The sequence below is a fragment of the Somniosus microcephalus genome, chromosome 12 (assembly GCF_052327205.1).
Source record: "Somniosus microcephalus isolate GS21.2 chromosome 12, FLI_Smic_1.0, whole genome shotgun sequence".
In the NCBI taxonomy this organism is placed as follows: domain Eukaryota; kingdom Metazoa; phylum Chordata; class Chondrichthyes; order Squaliformes; family Somniosidae; genus Somniosus; species Somniosus microcephalus.
In genome coordinates this window covers 190,506,189-190,527,996 of record NC_140998.1, presented here as the reverse complement: position 1 = coordinate 190,527,996, position 21,808 = coordinate 190,506,189, and the positions used below count along the sequence as shown (strand labels likewise).

General features: G+C 43.3%; 1 protein-coding gene and 1 pseudogene across 1 annotated transcript in view; both read left to right on the top strand.

The window, feature by feature from the left end:
- Nucleotides 1–21,808, top strand: part of LOC147109791 (histone-lysine N-methyltransferase PRDM9-like) — a 502,134-nt pseudogene that overhangs the window by 43,706 nt on the left and 436,620 nt on the right.
- LOC147109794 (rap guanine nucleotide exchange factor 2-like) overlaps nt 1–21,808 on the top strand; it is a 97,410-nt gene that overhangs the window by 14,214 nt on the left and 61,388 nt on the right. Inside the window, exons 2-7 of the mRNA XM_086003886.1 lie at nt 3,758–3,903; nt 4,052–4,216; nt 6,254–6,361; nt 6,490–6,693; nt 11,548–11,656; nt 13,806–14,040. Of these exons, the coding sequence (XP_085860012.1) occupies nt 3,758–3,903; nt 4,052–4,216; nt 6,254–6,361; nt 6,490–6,693; nt 11,548–11,656; nt 13,806–14,040 (967 nt within the window). The remainder of the gene's footprint in view (nt 1–3,757; nt 3,904–4,051; nt 4,217–6,253; nt 6,362–6,489; nt 6,694–11,547; nt 11,657–13,805; nt 14,041–21,808) is intronic.

Sequence of the window (21,808 nt, the reverse complement as noted above, 5' to 3'; positions counted from 1 at the left end):
TTTTAAAATGGACTCTGCAACGCAGACAGCTTGTGGTTCAAAACCAAAGCTGCAGGCTTCTGTGAAGAGAGACTTTGTATTTTGGAACCAGACAGGAATCTGAATTATGCATTAGGCCGAATTGGAGACAAATCTAAATTCAGTTTAGGCCTATAGTTAAGGCCATCAAGCAGTCTACATATATTATCGGAAACAGATTAACAGAGCCATCGAGACCGGACAGGCCCTTCAAGGAACTTTCAGGACAATACAAGTCAATTATCGGGCCGGTAGATGCGAATACCGGCCATCTAAAAACAGTTAGTATGGATTGCTACCATTATTTAAAATAGCCTGCCAAGATTAAAACAAAGAACTAACCTGATTTGGCACGCAGATAAGGGTTTTCGATGAAGGTATAATTGAAGGACCCCGGGTAGCAATCGGTGTGGTCGGTGGTGTGTTCTTTGTTGGTTGGTGTGCTGGTGCTGCTGCACTTCGGTCCCTCGCCCTCGTGGCTGCCGCTCTTTCCTCGTCCCGTGCTTACCCCCTGGCCTTTGCCCGTGCCCTTTCCCACTCCATCTGGAACTAGCCCCGGCACCGGGTCGGGCGGACACGGACAATTCAGGCCAGGCGAGGCGGGACGCGACGAGGGGAGGAGGGAAGACCACCGGAGGGAAGGCCACCTGAGGAAGACCGGCTGAAGAAGACCAACTGAGGAGACGAACTGAGGGGAGGCTTCGAATTATCGGGCCTTTAGCCTCAGCCGACCTTCGAATATCTGCACACCAACTCAATCTGGCGGCTGGCGGCGAAGAATCATCCCTGCAAGGTAAAGTACCCAAACAGAGACTTTAACTTTGGGGTACTCGAACCTGGACAACACCCTTGCAGCACCTGGAGGCCACGTGACGACGGCAGGCTCCAGAGAGCACCAAGAGCGAACCCCGAACCCAACCGCTGTTTTGAGTCTAACAACCCTTTTGGTTGGTGAGCATGAGGTTCTGACCCGTCATAGCTTAATCTAGTTAGGTATAGGAGGTGGGATAAGGATAAGGGGATTGTTAAGACAGTTGTTTTCCCTCGATGTGCCGTGTGTTCCCCATTCCCTGTATAATTATAGTTATTCTTCTTCTGTATTTTTGCCTGTAGAAGTGTACACTAGTAATTTTTCCCATAAGATTGTATCAAGTTTTTCCTCTTCAATAAAATCTTGGTTTTTGTTTACATCCAACCACCTGTCTCCTGGAGTCTTCTCTGTACCGCCGCCTTGTACCTAAGTCCGGTGTCTAGAACCCAGGGGCGTGGGAGCGATTCGAACCGCTCACAAAACAGTCAGGGGCATAACTGACTGGGCGCACGTGCCAAACAACACCGCCACACCCTACAGGTCCCCAGATGTTGCTGAGGATTTTGCAGGGTCGGTCGGGGCCGGGTCGCTGGGGCCGGGCCGGTCGGGCCGGGTCAGCCGTTGCCATGTCTGTAATCCGTGCTGGGTGGTCCGTCCAGTTTCAGTTTTATGATTGTGTTTCGGGCAGTTTGTTACAACTGAGTGATTTGCGGCCATTTCAGGGGCAGTTCAGAGTCATCCACATTGTTGTGGGTTTGGAATCACATATAGGCCAGAACAAGTAAGGATGGCAGATTTCCTTTCCTAAAGGACATTAGTGAACCAGATGGGTTTTTACAACAATCCGATTGTTACCATTACTGATACTTGTAATTATTGCAGATTTATTTAATTAACTGAATTTAAATTCCCCAGCTGCCATGGTGGGATTTGAACTCACATCTCTGAATCATTAGTCCAGAAGTGTTGGTGGATTACTAGCCCAGTGACATTACCACTATGCTACCATTCCCTAGATGTTACAGCAAACACAACTGAAAACATACTATTGCCACTATCTAACCATGAGCACTGCCACAGGAGAAATAAAGAAATTTTATGATTTGTTAATATAAACATATAGGCCTAGAAATTCGGTTGGTAGCGCCAGCGATTAGCGCCTAAAGAGCCTGAGAATTGGGGCGTTACCCAATTTTCGGGCGGGCGCAGTGAATATAGCGTATCCTTTTAGCGCCGGCGCTAACTCTTTGCGCGCGCCCGCGGGCGCAGGCAGATCATGACGTCATTTCAGTCTGCAACGCCTTTTTGGCGCCCCGGACCAGATATTCGGTGGCACCCGCAACCTTTCCGCCTGGCGCTATTAGTGACAGTTGGATGGAACGTTCCCAGGCCCTTCTCGGACTCGGGGGGCGCTATTTAAAGGGGACAGCACTAGTATAAATGCTGCAGCCATTTGGGCTGGCCATTCTGATCGTTGCTGGAGAGAGTTGCTGACCTACTGTTGGACAGTAATTTTCTCATTGAGCCTTCAGAGGCACTGGCACTGGCAGCTTGAGGGCCCGGCTCCCGAGCTGGTGATGCAGCATCTGAAAGCAGGGATGTGGAAGAGTGGCTTTAGCAAAAGGACAGCTTGGCAGCAAGGGATGCCAGATTGCGGCAAGGCTATGACATGGGTCCACAGTGAGAAAGCATGCTGGTGGGGGGAACAAGTGGAAGGAGATAGTTGTAAAAGGTGAGAACCTTACCATCGCTGTCAACAATGGGGTCGGCAGCTGCAGTGGTTACAGGACCACTCAGACGTCCTCCAAGAATCTGGTGGACTCTCTCCTCGAGATCCGTCAGAGTGACCACTTGTGGAGGTCCTCCACCGGTGCCAAGCTGGTCTTTGCCAATCCTCGCCAGCTAGGACTGCAGGAGAAAGGAGGGGAAGTTATGTTACCTGATGCCCTGAGTGATCATCTCATGCCCCCCATGGTGGAAGAGCCCTTACATGATGCCCTGAGTGATCATCTCATGCCCCCCATGGTGGAAGAGCCCTTACATGATGCCCTGAGTGATCATCTCATGCCCCCCATGGTGCAAGAACCCTTACATGATGCCTTGAGTCAAAAGTGCATGTGTGTGCCCAGAAAGGGCCATGGGTGCTTGCTGGCAGATGGCCAATGGGGCACAGGCCACCCTGTAGCCATAAAGTCAGGTGCAAATGAAGGGATGCAGAAGTTTGCAGAAACAACACCCACCCTCACGACCCGAGTGAGGTCGTTGAATTTCTTTCTGCATTGGACAGGGCTCCTGGTCACCATGCTGCTGGAGTTGACCCTCTGGCATACATCCCTCCAAGCTCGTCGGTAGTCCTTATGATTCGGCCTCCTACCATTGTCTGGGTAGAGAACATCTCGCCGGCGCTCCACTGCGGCCACCAATTGCTCCAGAGCCTCATTGGTCAAGCGCTCTGCTCTCTGTCTCACCTTCTCCATCTGGTCCAAGATTTTAGCGCCAGAGAAGGGCCTGCGCCGATTCTGAGGCCTGCAAGGCGCAGAATGTGGATGCTGAAGCTGACTGACCCACCCCTTTAAGAGCTGGCCGGCGCCTGGAAGTCTCGTGGTCATCAGTAATTGAGAGCACCTGCGCTGCGCCCATCCGCTCCGATATTGGGTTGCGCCGGAAGTTTTGCTCCTTAGGAGTCCCGTGTAACGCCTGAATTCGCGCCTCAATCACCTTTAGGGGCGATGCAACCCAATATCGCGCCAGGTGGCGATAAGTTGCGTCTGGCTATAAACTTTGCGCTTTGCCAATTCTAACGCTCCAAGCGGGGCTATACCCAATTTCTAGGCCTGAATCTGTAAATGCATAATATCTTAGTACTCTGCACCAGACATGCCTAATACTGTAACACTTTCTGTGCTCCTTGGCAATTGCTGTGCATAGCCCACCAAGACTATTGTCGAATCCTCAACCAGGTGGAAAAGAATATGCGGAAAGTCGAGAAGGAGGGAGAGATTGTTATACCTGTAGTGAAAGAACACCGAGAGTTGGATCGGACTGGAACCAGGAAAGGCGATAAAGTCATAAAGGTAAGCAGAATGTTTAAATACATCAGAAACTAACACTGGTCTAAAAAAAGTGCTCATGATGCCCATTGTATTTCTCATGTAAAAGTTTATTCTGCAGCTCTAATTAAATGTAGTTTTACTAATGATCTGTTCCGTTGAACTATATTAGGGAACACCTGAGCAGTTAACAATGCACCTGCTGGAAGTGCACTCAGTGGTGGATCCCACATATATAGAAGATTTTCTTTTAACCTGCAGAACCTTCTTATCAAACCCAATGGAAGTTGGGAAGAAATTGCTGGAGTGGTTTAATGACCCAAGTCTCAGGGACAAGGTTAGCCAAAACTTTTAAGATTGTAATAATTCAGTACTTAACAAGCAATTTATTTTGACCAGTAAACTTTGTGGTGATCTTTCCCCTCACCAGCTGTTAATGTGTCAAGAATCCAATATGTACCTCTGAGTAACTAAATATAGATGCGCATAAATTGGAAAGAAAAAGGTTCATTTGTAATTGTGTTCATTGATAGTATGTCTTCGGCAGGGAAAAAATCTACACCGCTTCTTATTTGACTTGGAATAAATATTCATTTGTCATGACTTTTAGCCTGTATATATATATATATATGTGTATATATTATATATATAGATAGATAGATAGATAGCTTTATCACTCCTGTGCAGTATTCGCATTGATCAGTCACTTGGCAGCCATTTTCAGGAATTATGCAACCCTGTTTTTAAATAATGTGCATGTCTCTTGTCATTACTGTAAAAGTTGTAGAGCTATTATTTACTCTGCATTAAAATTTTAAAAAAATAACAAAATAATTTCATCCGTCTACCTTCTGTCCTAAATTAAACTGCAACTTCCTTCATAAGACCCTAACCTCAAACTAAAAGATTTCACTAAACTTCTAAAGATAAATTAAGAGTAGGAATAAATGCTTCTGTAATTGAGGCAATCAAGCTTCATTTGCAATAAAAACAGAAAATTCCCGAAATACTCAGCCGGTCAGGCAGCATCTGTGGAGAGAGAAACAGAATTAATGGTTTAGGTCGATGACCTTTTCTCAGAACTGAAAAAAGTTTTCGAGATATAACAGGTTTTAAGCAAGTGTAGAGACAGGGAAAGGGGGGAGGGGAGGAAAGAACAAAAGGGAAGGTCTGTGATAGGGTGGAAGGCAGGAGAGATTCAAAGACAAAAGGGACGATGGTGCAAGGCAAAAGGAGATGGTAACGGGACAAGTAAAAGAACAAAAGATGGGTCTAGAAGAAGAGTAAATGGGAATAAGAAAATCATCAACAGCTGTTGTTGGAAAAAATGGGGGCAGAGGTTATGATCTGAAATTGTTGAACTCAATGTTGGCTGTAAAGTGCCTCATCGAAAGACGAGGTGCTCCTCCTTGAGCTTACGTTGAGCTTCATTGGAACAGTGTAGGAGGCCGAGGACAGAGAAGTCAGAGTGGGAATGGAGCGGAGAGTTAAAGTGACAGGCGACCGGAAGCTCGGGGTCACGCTTGTGGACTGAACACAGGTGTTCCACAAAGCGGTCATTCAATCTGCGTTTGGTCTCCCCAATGTAGAGGAGACTGCATCATGAGCAGTGAATACAGTCTACTAAATTGCAAGAAGTACAAGTAAATCACTGTTTCACCTGGAAGGAGTGTTTGGGGCCCTGGACAGTGGGAAGAGAGGAAGTAAAAGGGCAGGTGTAGCATCTCCAGCACTTGCATGGGAAGGTGCCGTGGGAAGAGGAGGGGCTTTTGGGGGTGATAGAGGAATGGATCAGGGTGTGGCGGAGGGAGTTGTCCCTTTTGGAATGCTGAAAGGGGAGGGGAGGGGAAGATGTGTTTGGTGGTGGGATCACGCTGGAGGTGGCGGAAATGGCGGAGAATGATGCGTTGAATGTGGAGGCTGGTGGGGTGGAAGGTGAGGACAAGGGGAACCCTATCATGGTTCTGGGAGGGAGGGGAAGGGGAGAGGGCAGAAGTGCGGGAAATGGAACAGACACGGTCGAGGGCCATGTCAAGCGCGGTGGAGGGGAATCCTCGGTTGAGGGAAAAGGAAGACATATCGGATGCACTTGTGTGGAAGATGGCATTGTCAGAACAGAGGCAACGGAGATGAAGAAACTGGGAGAATGGAATCGAGTCCTTACAGGAAGCAGGGTGGGAATCAGTGGGCTTATAGTGAATATTGGTTGATAGCCTATCCCCAGAAATGGAGACAGAGAAGTCAAGGAAGGGAAGGGAAGCTTCATTTGCACATTCTTAATTCTCTACATTGAAGTTAAGTCAGCATATGTTGCATACATCAAGCATACAATGCCTTTAATGGTGCAAAATACATTTCTCTGAATACTTTCCAGGTTACACGGGTAGTATTGCTGTGGGTAAACAGTCACTTCAATGATTTTGAAGGCAATCCTGCAATGACCGCATTTCTAGAAGAACTTGAAAACAATTTGGAACAAGAGGTTAGTTATCTCATTTAAGGTAGTTAACACCTGATTATTTTTGAAGCCCCCTCTCTTAAGAAACATTAAACAACTATCATCAGAAGTTGAATTTCAGTTTGTAAATGATATTTTTTTATGTTGTGTAGAAAATGGGTCATCAGCTCAGACTGTTGAAAATCGCTTGTACAGTTAAGGCCAAACAGCGGCTAATAACTCTCATGAAGCCATCACAAGAAGCCCCTTTGCCATTTATCCTGTTGGGAGGCACTGAGAAAGGTTTTGGGATTTTCCTAGACAGCGTAGAGCCTGGTAGCAAAGCTACTGAAGCTGGGCTGAAACGTGGTGATCAGGTTTGTCTTGCTTTTTCTTTAAATAATTTTTATGGAAAAAAATAATTTCTGCCAACAAATGTATTAAATATCTGCACAGAATGTCAGTGGCAAAACTTCACACCTCATTGCTGTTGACTGTTGAATAGTCTCTCAGACCTTGTTGCCTGGAGCTCTGAGCTTTTCTGATGCAGAATGAAATATTCCATTGATAACCAGAATTACTGGAATATGCATCAGTCTATAAGATAACTGTGACAGCCCATTGATACCCAAGCATAATTTTACCACAAGTTTCTGTGCTCCTGCTAACTGTAAGTATGAGATTTGAAAGACGTCATCCCTTGTTATCATTTTCTCCAGGGATGGTGTGGTGAGCTTGTGAAGGAATAAGCCACAAAACCTATTCAGAAAAATACACCATTCGATGAAAGAATTCTGGCCTTATTAAAACATGACAAACTGGGTTTGGAAATCTAGAAACCTTAACTATGGAAAAGCTGTGATAGCATTCTGGCTATAGAGATAAGACAGTTGTTGACACTGAATCAATAACCTTATTGCAACAGAAGGTTAAAGGGTCCTGACAGTCTGAATCTTTGGAAACAAACAATGGTTCACCCTGTACAAGGTGTTCTAATTTACACTTCGTAAAGAAGCACAAACATCTGCCTTAGTAAAAATGACATCAAATAAAACGCACCTGCTGTTACACCGTTTTTTATGGTAAACTTACAACACCTAGAGAAGAGACATGATTCTGTATTGCTACCAGCTGAGGTGGCTAAGAATTGCAGAAGTCAGCAGAAAAATGACTAAAGATAATTAGCTTACATCAGCAGAAAACCTTAAAGGAAATACCACTGGAAAAGGGTATAAATATTGAACTCTCAAATGGGATAGTAGACTCGCTGTAAAGGGGCAAAGTGATTTTCGACTTCAGAGGCAGGCTCTGTAAGTCTACAACTCTTTGTACCTTGGGGATCAAAGGTACTGTATTTGATTTTGGTGGATATCCTGAATAAAACGAAGAACTACAAAGCTGTAGCAAAATTAAGATCTGAGAGTAAGGATCTCTGATAAGATTGTAAAGCTTTCTCTTTTTGGAACTGTTAATGTTGCGATTGATTCACCAACTGTAAATTACATGTCGGTTCTTTAATAAATCTATATATTTTTAGAATTGTCTCATATAATACTTCTGTATCAAACTCGTGAACTCAATCTCTGTACACTCTTTGGTGAGGAGTTACAGAATTCTGGGGGAGTTTTCCAGACCCTCATAATATCTGGAACGTTACAGTCTAGCTAAACTTATTAAAAGTGTCAGGACGGTAACATTTTCAGGTTGTTCCTTTAGGGAGAGATAGTCCGGACCTTTAGACCCAATTAAGCGTCTTTAGGATTTGGCAAGCACAAACTTTAGTTGAAAGTGAATATCCGAGGAATATGCCTGCTCCGGGGTATGACTAGTAATTATCCCTTCAAGCTGACCATTCACTTATCAATACAGGAAACTTTTTTTATCCGGCACGGACGGGACTGACGTGGTGCTGGTTCATCAAAAATTCCGGATAACCGAAAGCTATAGTAAAAGATACGGAGCTGAGAACTCCGTATAAAGCAACAAACCCTGTTGCTTCAACAGGTTCAAAACAATGGCCACAAGTTGCAAGTGTCTCTGTAGCTTAGCAACAGCTGCAGCCACACCTTTGCACAGCAACACATGGAGGAAGGCAAGTAATAAAAGTTACCTGAACCTACTCCTGAATTTTGCCGGTTAACCGACATTTCCGGTTATTTAGGTGCCGGTTAATCGAATGTTTCCTGTATATGTTTCCCTATCAGAAAGGTGTCAGCATCGACTATAGGCTCCTGCACGCCATGTCAAGTCTTCATTTACTAAAGGTCATTTACAAAAGAATAAATGCCAGGGCAAATGCCCAGGAGGATACAAATGGTTGAAGGTCTGGCAAATTTTGGGACTTTTTGGTTGCTGGCATTGAGAAAGATTGGGAGACCACTGATTTGAAAAAGAAAATCTTTGTTTTATTTATGAAAAGGCCTACTATCTCTTGAGGGTCGATTTTCATCTGGTCAACTTCCTTTGTGCACCAGTTCTCAGGGCTATGGCACAGAAAAAGGCTCAGAGATCTGCAATGCTGGGCCTCTGCCCCTTTTGCATGTGGCGTGCATGGCCAGGCAGTGGGTGGTATAATAATGCCTCCCATGTCTTTTTAAAGCCTTCACACTGGGTGCATGGCACTTCCAAATTTTGTTTATATAAATAGACATCCACAGTTCCTAGGGAACTGAATTGCACAGGAAAATAAGTAGAAAGAGCCAGTAAAAGAATTCATTCAGCAGTTTTTAGACCGTTTCTGGCCTGTTTTATTTTCCTTTTTGGCACTTAGCTTGTCATAAGTCTTTGTGCCATTTATTCTATTTTGTTTCCCCCAGTACCATTACTGGTACTAATGGAGGAAAACCACTGAAGTGATGCAAAGAAGGAAAGTCTGCACAAACGATGATCTGTGCTCACCCACCTATGCAGCTACATCCTCCAAGATGCAGCAAAAGATTGGCGCAGCCATTAGTGCCAGTCTGGTGCGACTTCAAACTTACCTCTAACACCTTTCAGGCATGCTGCAATATGAACTTTAAAGGATGCTGCTGTGGAGTGGCACAGTAGGCAATCCTTCCTTCCTACCATCTTATGCAGTGCTATTTCCAATTAGCAGCCATTAAACAGAGAGTTGGGTGTTGGCTGCTCTTTCACTTGCCTGCAGATTCCTGCCTGTGTATGGGGTTTCTTTTCCTTTCAATTTTCCCTGTCATTTCTTAATCTTCTGTTGGTTAAGTCTTGGCAAAAGTCTCTTAATGGGTTGAAATCATTTCAAGATCGGATGGCCTCGATTTTACAATTCTCCTCCTTGTTTCCAAATCCCTCCATGGCCTTGCCACTCCCTATCTCTGTAATCTCTTTCAGCCCCACAACCCTCCGAGAGATCTGTGTTCCTCTAATTCTGGCCTCTTGAGCATCCCCGATTTTAACCACTCAACTATTGGTAGCTGTGCCTTCAGCTGCCTAGGCCCTAAACTCTGGAATTCCCTCCCTAAATCTCTCTGGCTCTCTACCACTCTTTCCTCCTTTAAGATGCTCCTTAAAACCTACTTTTTTGACCAAGCTTTTGGTCATCTGCCCTAATATGCTCTTATATGGCTCGGTGTCCAATTTTGTTTTATAACGCTCCGGTGAAGTGCCTTGGGACGTTTTATTATGTGAAAGGCACTATATAAATACAAGTTGGTATTGAGATATTTTTGAGCCTTTCTAAAGCCTTTCAGAATTTTGTCTCCCTATTGTGACATTTACCTTGAATTGTCCTGTTCCTTTAAAATTCATTTGCATGCAGTTTTCTGCTTCCTAGAATGCTCCATGCACCTGCCCAAAATCTGCATTGGAATCTGTGAATAATTATGCAAATGTGGATCTATGAAACTTGAGTGCTATTAGCACAATCCCAGTCTGGCACCATTAGTACCAATTCCTAACCATTTAAAACTGATTTAGATCAGTCGGCCCTATGTCCCTGCACTCATGAAATGAAAGCTGGAAATTCATTGTTGATTTTATCTTCTGTTTCTAGCAGTAGTGGTGTTTAGAATGATATTTTTGTAAGTACAACCATCACAATCACAAAGTGACATCATAAATCAGACTTTCTTGGGTGACAAAATTGAAAAAGCACTAATTGAAGCATGTTGTGTTTGGAAACATACAAGAAGTATTATGAAGAGAATATATCACGTAGCCGACCATTTGATGTAATTCTGTCACCACCTTCATACTGACTTTTTCACTAATCAACTAGAAGAATTTTGTTCCCATAAAGTAACAGCTACAATAAGCTTCACTTGTGAAGTTATTCATTGTATTGCATGGTGAGCTATGACTTGTCCTCTCTTTATGATACATTTTAAGTTAGGGTCAGTCTTTATTACCTTCTTGAGGAGCCAATGGGCCCTATTTTCCGATTGGAGGCTTCCCGCGTGCGGAAGCCTCCGATCTGGAAAAAATCTATGCACTTACCTGAGGGCTCCCGAGGTTTGTATAGTTCCAATGCTGGGCCTCTCGAACTCCAAGTGTGCAGGGCCTACGTATCCCAGGGGTGCATGTGGTTCGCAAGTGTCCCTGGGATCACGTGGGCCATGGGGAGACAATCAAAGAAGGGAATCTGCCTTCATACACTTGACAGAGAGACCTGTCAAATATATCAATGGAGATCACCCCAAAAACACTTCAAAACATTAAATACATTTTTTTAAAGCACATTTTTAAAATTAATTGAAATTACAATAAATTAAATATTTTAAACAAATAATTAAAGTTTTTTACAGGGCTAAAAATAAATTTAACTTTTTTAAAAGTATTTTTAAATGATAAATCACTGAAATTAAAAAATATATATATTTTCATCTCTTATCCTGGTAAAATGAGGCCTTACGCCTGCTTTTACCAGGCGTAAGAATTCTAAAGGTTATCTGCGGGCAGAGGGGCTCCAGAAAACGATTTGCCCGCAGAGGCCCTCCTCCAGGGCAGGCGTCCGATCTGTCGAGAGCAGTCTGCATGCCTGAAACAGGCATTTCCGATGTCCCTACGGGTGGGTATACAGCGTGTACCCACCTGTAGGGATCGGAATGTCTGGGCCAATGTTTTTAGAATTATGCTTTTGGGATTTTCTCGCTGACCTATAACAGTTCTGAAGGAGAAAATGGAACGCAGGAATGGCAATGTTAGCTTGTATGACAGTCTTTTGAAATTTAATTACACATTTGACGCCAATCAAGAGTAAAGGCGACCTTGTTTTTCAGATACTGGAAGTCAATGGACAAAACTTTAAGAATATTCAGCTACCTAAAGCCTTGGAAATTCTTAGGAACAACATTCATTTGTCTATCACTGTGAAAACAAACTTGTTTGGTAGGTTTTTATATACAGCTATAATTTCATAGATGCAATTTACATGAACAGTTTTTTTTAATATACATTATTTTCACAGTAGCTGCATTTCTTAAGACCAGCAAAGATATATGGTTGACTGAAATAATGATGCAGTGGTGTGAAGTGATATTCTGGGCTATTGCAGATATTGTAAATTAAAGAAGTATTTATTTCCTGCCTCGTTTCCTAGTCTCTCTGAGGCTCAGTGGATAACCAGTCCCCTTCAGTTGTTGCTCTAGAAGACCCAGTTAAGATTTTTTTGTCCAATCTTCCTTCCCTGTGGTTTAGCCTGTGTTTGGCTGTTGAATAATTTTAATATTTAGCAACTGTTTATAAATCAGTTGTACCCTGATACCAAAGCTTTGTTTAGTAATGATTGTAGTGCATCCAAAAAGCCTCCGCACAGTCGCACTTCGGTTGCTGTGTTTGCAGTGCATTGATAAGGAACGGCCTCAGGGATTGTTCAGCAATGTCTGGACTGGATGCTGCATTAATGTAGCACATAATCATTCCACTTCTAGGACCAGGATTAAAATCCACGCTGGACTGACGGACTGAGTCGTTACTGCTGAATGTAAGGGGCCTACACAAAATGAATTTAGGCCATCTTGATCCAGTTCCAAGAAGTCTATACCACAGAAAAACCCATCACTCACACCCTGTTGGTTCATCTTTTTGTATTCATTCTCAGGATGTGGGCGTCGCTGGAAAGGCCAGCATTTATTGCCCATCTAATTGTCCTTGAGCCACCTTGAACCGCTGCAGTCCATGTGGTGAAGGTGTTCCCACAGGGCTGTTGAGGAGGGAGTTCCAGGATTTTGATCCAGCGACGATGAAGGAACGATGATATATTTCCAAGTCAGGATGTGACTTGGAAGGGGCGGTGTTCCCATGCGTCTGCTGCCCTTGTCCTTCTAGATGCGAGATGGCACGGGTTTGGGAGCTGCTGTCGAAGAAGCCTTGGCGAGTTGCTGCTGTGCATCTTGTAGATGGTCCACACTGTAGCCTGGTAGTGCTGGTGGTGGGGGGAGTGAATGTTTAACGTGGTGGATGGGGTGCCAATCAAGCAGGCTGCTTTGTCCTGGATGGTGTCGAGCTTCTTGAGTGTTGTTGCCGCTGCACTCACCCAGGCAAGTGGAGAGTATTCCATCAGATTCCTGACTTATGCCTTGTAGGTGGTGGAAAGGCTTTGGGTCGTCACGGGGTGAGTCACTTGCCGCAGAATACCCAGCCTCTGACTCTTATGTTCATTAATAAATAGACATTCTTATTATGAACACAGCGAGCTTTTGCTAGACACTTTTATTGAGCCCATGTGGACTAGGTACAGTATCTGTAGAGGCTTCCATCTTGACTGTTGCCTTGTGGGTAGCCTAGTGCCTCATGGGTAATGTAGTCTTAATATATATACAGCTGGGTAGTGTAGTCTTATACATACAGCTATATACAGTTCTACACAGCTCTACGGCTCCACCTAGTGTCCACTATAGGATGACATGTTATTGATCATTACACTGACCTGCTCCTGTAGCCTCAGTATGTGGATGGTCCAGTTAAGTTTCTTTTCAAGGGGGATCCCCAAGTTGTTGATGGTGGGGGTAATGCCATTGAATGTCACAGGGTAGTGGTTAGACCATCTCTTATTGGAGATGGTCATTGCCTGGCACTTGTGTGGCATGAATGTTACTTGCCACTTATCAGCCCAAGCCTGGATATTGTCCAGGTATTGCTGGATGTGGCCACGGATTGCTTCATTATCTGAGGAATTTCACTCATTATAGAAGGATAATGCATAAGAAGTTGTTGAATGCAGTGAGTGAGACCACCTAACTCATACTCTGTTTTCCATTCAATTATTATATTGTGCTTTGCACCAGAGCACGTGTAATAAATTGAGCTTCAAGTCTCTTCAGCTTCAATGTCAATGATGTGCATTGCACCTGTCAGCTATTGATTGTACTGGCCATATAAATTCTATGGTTCTTGTATGAGTTCCGAATATAGCATTGTACAGATTTCCCCCCTGAAATCTGTGTTGTAGCAGAAACCTCTTTGGTTATAAAATCAAAAAAATCATCAGTGATCAGAAAACTTCTTTGGTTAATTCAATGTTATGCCTTTTACACAGTATTTAAAGAACTTCTGTCCAGACTTGCAGAAGAGAAGAGAAATGGTTCTCCACACTTCCCTAAAATTGGTGACAAGAAAGGCAGCCATTATTCCATTCCACATCTTGCTGAACAGGTGATTGGGTTTGATAAAACAAATAAGAAGGCAAAGGCAAACACAGTGGCAGGACGGAACAAATTGAAGAAAAAACTGGACAAGACTCAAATCCGCATTCTTCCGCAAAAACCTTACAAGTAAGTGGATGTTTTTTGCTGTGAATGTCAGTGAAAATGACTGATTCATAAATGTTTTCATAAGCACTGTGTAATTTGCAATAAGTTGAGGCTACATAATGGCAACCGTAAAATACTCTGACTGTTCCACAAGTTAGCAAGACCTGATAATTGATAATTCATGAATGACTAAGGTCTTTCTCTGGTGAAATAAATAGGTTATTAGTAAGGTTGAGATGGTCCAGTGGAATTATTTCCAAATATTGATCTTTCAGCAATATATCAAGGAGTTAATAGAATCATGGAATTTGCAGCACAGAAAGTGACAATTAGACCAATCATGCTAGCTTTTCACTGCAGCTGTCTGTCGATTTCACTGCCCTTTCCCCATATTCTTTTATATTTTCAAAACTTATTCAATTTGCTTTTAAATGACCTTATTGACTCTGCCATAATAGTCACTTGGGGTAAATTATTCCACGTTGTAATAACCCGCTATGTGGCAAAAATGTCTTCTAACTTCCTCCTCTATTGAAATAATCCTATCCTTTCCTTGGCTCTAATATACTTCCTGTAGTGGGGTGTCCAAAACTGCACGCAATGTTCCAACTGTGGGCCTAACCAATCTCTTGTACAAATTTTACATTAGATAATCAGCAAATTCTATATAAAGCTCAATATCCCTTTTGTCTTTTTATCGCCAGTTTCCCCATCGTTGGAGCTCTGTATATCTGCACTCCTCGATCGCTCTGTTCCTTCACTCTGTAAGAGGCTCACTGTTGGGGTATACTTGCTTTCACTTTTATTTCATAGAAATCATAGAAAGTTGCAGCATGGAAGGAGGCCATTTCGGCCCATCGTGTCCGTACTGGCCAACAAAGAGCTATCTAGCCTAACCACACTTCCCAGCTCTTGGTCCATAGCCCTGCAGGTTACAGCATCCCAAGTGCACATCCAAGTATTTTTAAATGTGGTTAGGGTTTCTGCCTCTACCAACCTTTCAGGCAGTGAGTTCCAGACCCCCAAAGCCCTCTGGGTGAAGAAATTTCCCCTTCACCCCCCTCTAAACTTTCCACCAATTACTTTAAATCTGTGCCCCCTGGTTTTTGACCCCTCTGTTAAGGGAAATAGGTCCTTTCTATCCACTTTATCTAGGCCCCTCATAATTTTATACACCTCAATAAGGTCTCCCCTCAGCCTCCTCTGTTCCAAGGGAAACAAACCCAGCCTATCCAGTCTTTCCTCATAGCTAGATTCTCTACTTCCGGCAACATCCTTGTAAATCTCCTTTGTACCTTCTCTAGTGCAATCACATCTTTCCTGAAATGTGGTGACCAGAACTGCACGCCGTACTCTAGCTGAGGCCTAACTAGTGTTTTATACAGTTGAAGCATATCCCCCCTGCTCTTGTATTCTATGTCACAGCTAATAAAGGCAAGCATTCCGTATGCCTTCTTAACCACCTTATCTACCTGGTCTGCTACCTTCAGCGATCTGTGGACATGCACTCCAAGGTCCCTTTGTTCCTCTACACTACTCAGTGTCCTACCATTTAAATGTGTATTCCCTTTCCTTGTTAGCCCTCCCCAAATGCATTACCTCACACTTCTCCGGATTGAATTCCATTTGCCACTGTTCTGCCCACCTGACCAATTTATTGATATCTTCCTGCAGTCTACAGCTTCCTTCTTCAGTATCAACCACACAGCCGATTTTAGTATCATCTGCAAACTTATTAATCATACCCCCTATATTCAAGTCTAGATCATTGACATATACCACAAAAAGCAAGGGATCTAGTACTGAGCCCTGTGGAACCCCACTGGAAACAGCCTTATAGTCACTAAAACACCCATCAGCCATTACCCTCTGCTTCCTGACTCTGAGCCAGTTTTGAATCCAACTTGACACTTTGCCCTGGATCCCATGGGCTTTTAACTTCGTGACCAGTCTGCCATGTGGAACCTTATCAAAAGCCTTGCTAAAGTCCATATACACTACATCAAATGCACTACCCTCATCTACCCTCCTTGTTACCGCCTCAAAAAATTCAATCAAATTTGTCAGACACGACCTTCCCTTAACAAATCCGTGCTGACTATCCTTGATTAATCTGTGTCTTTCTAAATGAAGATTTATCCTTTTAGCAACCTTTTATGTGGCACCTTATCAAGTGCCTTTTGGAAATCCAAATGTACTACAACCACTGATTCCCCTTTATCTACCTTGTTAGTTACATTCTCAAAAAAATTTGTTAAACACAATTTCCCTTTCATAAATCCGTGTTGACTCTGCCTAATCATATTATGATTTTCTAAATGCCTTGTTACTACTTCCTTAATAATGGATTCCAGCATTTTCCTGACGACTGATGTCAGGCTAACTGGCCTGTAGTTCCCTGTTTTCTCTCTTCCTCCTTTCTTGAATAGCAGGGTTATATTTGCTACCTTCCAATCTGCTGGGACTGTTCTAGAGTCAAGGGAATTTTGGAAGATCACAACCAATGCATCCACTATTTCTGCAGCTACCTCTTTAGAACCCTAGGATGTAGGCCATCTGGTCCAGGGGATTTGTCGGCTTTTAGTCCCATTAGTTTCTCAAGTACTTTTCCCCAACAGATATTAGTTTAAGTTCCTCATTCCCATTAGCCCCTTGGTTCCCCACTATTTTTGGTATGCTTTTTGTGTCTTCTACTCTGAAGACAGATACAAAATATTTGTTTAAATTCTCTGCCATTTCTTTATTCTCCATTATAATTTCATCGGTCTCAGTGTCTGAGGGACTAACATTTACTTTTGATACTCTCTTCCTTTTTACATACTTGTAGAAGCTGTTACAATCTGCTTTTATATTTCTTGCTAGTTTACTCTCATAATCTATTTTCTCCCTTTTTATCAATTTTTTGGTCATCCTTTGTTGGTTTCTAAAGCTCTCCCAATCCTCAGGCTTACTACTATTCTTCGCAATATTATAAGCCTCTTCTTATAATCTAATACTATCCTTAACTTCTTCAGTTAGCCACGGATGAAGTACTTTTCCCGTGGAGTTTTTACTTCTCAATGGAATGTATTTTCATTGAGAATGTTGATGTTTAAATGTTTTCCACTGCTTATCTACCTTCATACCTTTTGATCTAATTTTCCAATCTATCTTAGCCAACTCGCCCCTCATACCTATGTAATTGGCTTTATTTAAGTTTAAGACTCTCGTTTCGGACTGAAGTATTTCACTCTCAAACTCAATGTGAAATTCTATGATATTATGATTACTCTTCCCCAGAGGATCCTTTACTTTGAGATTACCAAATAACCCTGTCTCATATGTAGTGTTTCTGTCAGCCAGCTTTTAAGTCCTCCACTCAATGCATAATTTTTGATGGTTATACATCACTTGTAACTGCTGTTTTAATTTCATATTTAAAATATCCTTAACCCTTACAGGATAAGTTATTTTTAGCGCAAAGTGTACTCCAAAATTTTTGATAGTGCATCAAAAAAAGTGTGAAAAATCAAATTTTTCCAGAGGTGGCACGCCCCTAGATTCCCTGCAGAAAATAAATCTTACACCTTCAGCACTTGCAAATGCTTTCCGCAATGTCCAATTTCACCACTGTTGCAAAATACATTTCCATGGAATTATATTTTTTCTGTGCACTAGAAGTGATGAAACTTTTCATCTGCAGCTTAAGTTACAAAAAGCAAGTGTCCCATTGCAATTTCAGTACAATTACTTGTTTTCAGACTTGATTCCCTATAATCAGGGGCTGTTCTTGAATTGTCAGCTTTTCCGAGACAACATCATTTTTTTTGAAACTGATGGCCAGCTTTTGCTGGTTTTCTAGGTTGGCAGAAGTGCAAAGATATCTAATGAGAGGAAAGAAAAATAAATTAATTTGTATGATTCACAACCTCATCACCCATTCCCAGCTAGACTCATACAGCAATTGGTAGGGCCCATGAAGATGAATTTGGTGATTGTTAGAATATCTTAAAATAGTCGAAGTATCCCAGCAAGCTTTGGTTAGCATTTTTAGCTCTCTAGCTAATGTATGACCAAAGACCGTTTGGAAAGTAGACAGAATAATAAACACCCAGGTCAAGAAATGGCCAAGACACCATATACCACAGTAAAGGATAAAGATTGGCCTACATACTTAAAAGTACAATAAACAAAACTTGTGGAACAGAATTGGAGGCCGAAAAGATTAGAAGTGGGGTAAACACCTAAATATGCGGCCTCTGCAAACGTGCACCTACATATTATGTTGTACGTAGGCACAGCCCAAGGTATCCGATAGTATAAGAATAGAACCTGTCTCCCTCCGACCTGCTCCTCCCACCCTCCACGAGCAGAGCATTATCGGGGTGGTCAGGAGCCTGGAGGGCTGGAGCTGGTCGCTTGAGGCCTTAGGAACCAAAATCTGTTGTTCTCTTGGGGTTTGGAGCACTCTCAGGGTCAGTCGGAAGCCACAGCAATGCAGGCAGCCTAGAGAGCCAAACGTGATTACTCCAGGCCTGGGAACCAGTTTATATTATTTGCATGTCACCTTGTCCATTTAATATAATATTGTAGAACAGTTATAGAAAACCTAATACTCTTATTAGTCAATGCAAATAAAGCTTGTTGATTATAAAACTACTCGGGCTAAAAGCTAAGCAGAGTTATTGTTGCTGGACTAACAACCCTTTATTACGACAGTTACTACGGGAAAATCCGCTAACAGTGATCCATTTATATTTTCATGGTGGGTGGCACAATATACCATGAAGGAGAGAAAATGAACATTTTCAAATGGATAAGGCTGCAGCATTTGGTACCATACTAAAGTACTTTGGTGCCATGCTAATACAAAACAAAACTAAGATATATACAAATAATGATGCAGTTTAAAATTTCATAATAGAAATAATTAAATTGCATTTCCTACACCTATAAGCAGAGGTGTTAAATATAACAAATGTTCATAGTATCATCACTAAACTGCTCACAAATTTTCATATAATTCACACTTAAAATTTAACATTTACACTCAACATATTAATTTAATCAGGTGTCATTATTTTGTAAAGGTGACACCCTTGTAAAACTGTATTGGCCTCTGTGTCATTTGAGAACAGTGAGATCACTACTAGAATAGTCCAAGCATTTTCAATGGGAATTTTTGAAAATTTATGCTAACAGGTTGAAAGCAAAGGCAAGTCCCTACATACAGAGACAAGAGGACAAAACATTGTCCTTTAAGCTTATGAAGCTAATCTTGTGAATAATTTGGCTGCTTATATAATAATCACACTAATTAAGAGATTTCAGCACTGAGAAAAGCTGAGCTCACCTAGCAATTATTAGGTTATTATGCTATGGAGATGTTCACATAAAATTCCCTCAAAATACAATCGATCATAGATCCTTTTTCTTAAGTATCATTTACTCATCCTTAATTCCAGGGTGAACAAAAAGCAGATTATTTATGGAAGCACTATGCACAAGTTGCTACTGAACACAATTCTTTATGAATGAAGGCGAACACAACTCATAATGAATTGTACAGGTCTTTGTCACAAGAACAAATATGCAGTATTACATTTATACAATGTGTATGTGACCTTCATTTCAATTTTAAATTTATCTTTTAAAGTCTTGGTCCAGTATTTATTTATTTTTTCTCTTGCATAGTACACATCACCACAAAGCAGTGTTCTCAGATACTACACTATATAAGCATATGATGGTCACTATATGGCGAGGGTGCTTTGCTTCTGAAAGCGACACCACAAAAAAGCTTATTAGATTGGCACAGCTGCGCTTACAGCTAATGTTAGTTGCCATTGAGCTTTAACATTGAGCTTCACTCCTTTCTTAAATATATGGTGGCCTGAGGTGAAGTAGCTCCATGTGAGGTTGTTATCTCATGTCACAGAGTCATAACGGCACATCGAGTCCGTGCCGGCTCTCTGTAGAGCAATCCAGTCAGTCCCATTCCCCCGCTCTATCCCCATAGCCCTGCAAGTTTATTTCCCTCAAGTGCCTATCCAGTCTCCCCTTGAAAACATTGAGGGCTAAAAATTCAGTTGGGCGCCGTTTGGGGCGCCAAGCTCGCCTGGGCGCCGGAATTACCGCTGCGAGCGGAGCCACTTGCGCCATCCCGATATTCAGTTTCTGCGCCCCAAACGGAAGCGGGCCGCTACTCGAGGCTCCCCGCACCCCGCTTGGGGCGCTCACCCTGAATATCGGCGCGCTAAGGGCCGCAGCGCCACACGCTGCGGCACGGCATGCTGCGGTACTGCAGGCCTTCCTCCCACTGTTAAGGGGGAGGTGCCTGCAACAGCGCGATCCCCGATCGCGAGTGCCGGCAAATGAGCCTGGCACCAAGGAGAAGTGCCGGGCTCTCGGGAAACAGCCGGCAATGCCGCGGGGGGGGGAGGTTTAGGAGGCCGGGGACGGAGGTGCTGGCAGGCGGCCGCCGAAAAAGCGGCCGGCCGCACCTCCACCTTAACTAGCGCCACTACCGCCACAGGTAGGCCCTGTGAACCGGTCGCGATTTGCGACCGGCGTTAAAGAGGCGGGCGCGACCAAATATGTTCATCGGGGCGGGAGCGGGGTGCTGCGCACACCGATGACGTCATCGGTGGCGGCGCAGCGCTACAGGCTAACGCCGCCATTAGCGCCCTGCTAAATATCGCGGGAGGTGTGGCCAGTGGCGCTAAAGCCTCTGAGTGGCCTCTTTGGGCGCAAACTGGTGGCACAGCCCACTGAATTTCTAGGCCTGAGTGTCTCCGCTTCCACTACTTCCGTCGGCAGTGAGTTCCAGATCCTCGCTATGTAAAAAAGTTTTCCCTCACGTCCCTCCTGTATCTCTTGCCCAAAACCTTAAATCTGTGTCCCCTAGTCCTTGTAACATCAACTAGTGGGAACAGCCTTTCCCCGTCTAGCCTATCCAAACCCATCATAATCTTGTACACCTCTATCAAATCATCCCTCAATCTCTAATGAAAACAAATCCAGCTTCTCCAACCTGTCCTTGTAGCTAAGATCCCCCATGCCCGGAACCATTCTGGTAAATCTCCTCTTCACCCTCTCAAGGGCTCTTCACATCCTTCCTAAAGGGTGATGACCAGAACTGGATGCAACACTCCAGTTGTGGCCTAACCAGCGCTTTATAAAGGTTCCGCATAACTTCTCTACTTTTGTACTCATTACCTCAATTTATGAAGCCCATATGCTTTGCTAACCACTCTCTCAATATGTCCTGCCACCTTCAGGGTCCTATGCACATTAACTCGCAGGTCCCTCTGTCCCTGCACACTCTTTAAAACTGTGCCATTAAGTGTATATAGCCTCTCCCTGTTCCTTCTGCCAAAATGCATCACCTCACACTTCTCTGTATTAAATTCCATCTGCCACTTGTCTGCCCATTCTGCTAGCCTTTCTATGTCCTGTTGCAGTCGATTGGTATCATCCTCACTGTTTGCCACACCCCCAAGTTTGGTGTCATCGGCAAATTTAGAAATTCTACTCTGTATTCCAATATCCATGTCATTTATATATATCAAAAAAAGCAGTGGCCGCAGCACTGACCCTTTGGGAACACCACTGTCTACCATCCTCCTGTCTGGAAAACAGCCATTTACCACAACTCGCTGTTTTCTGTCCTTAAGCCAATTCCTTATTCAAGCTGCCACTGACCCACCTATTCAATGAGCCTCAATTTTGTTAACCAGCCTTCTATGTGATACCTTGTCAAATGCCTTCCTAAAATCCATGTGGACAACATCCATTGCATTCCCTTCAT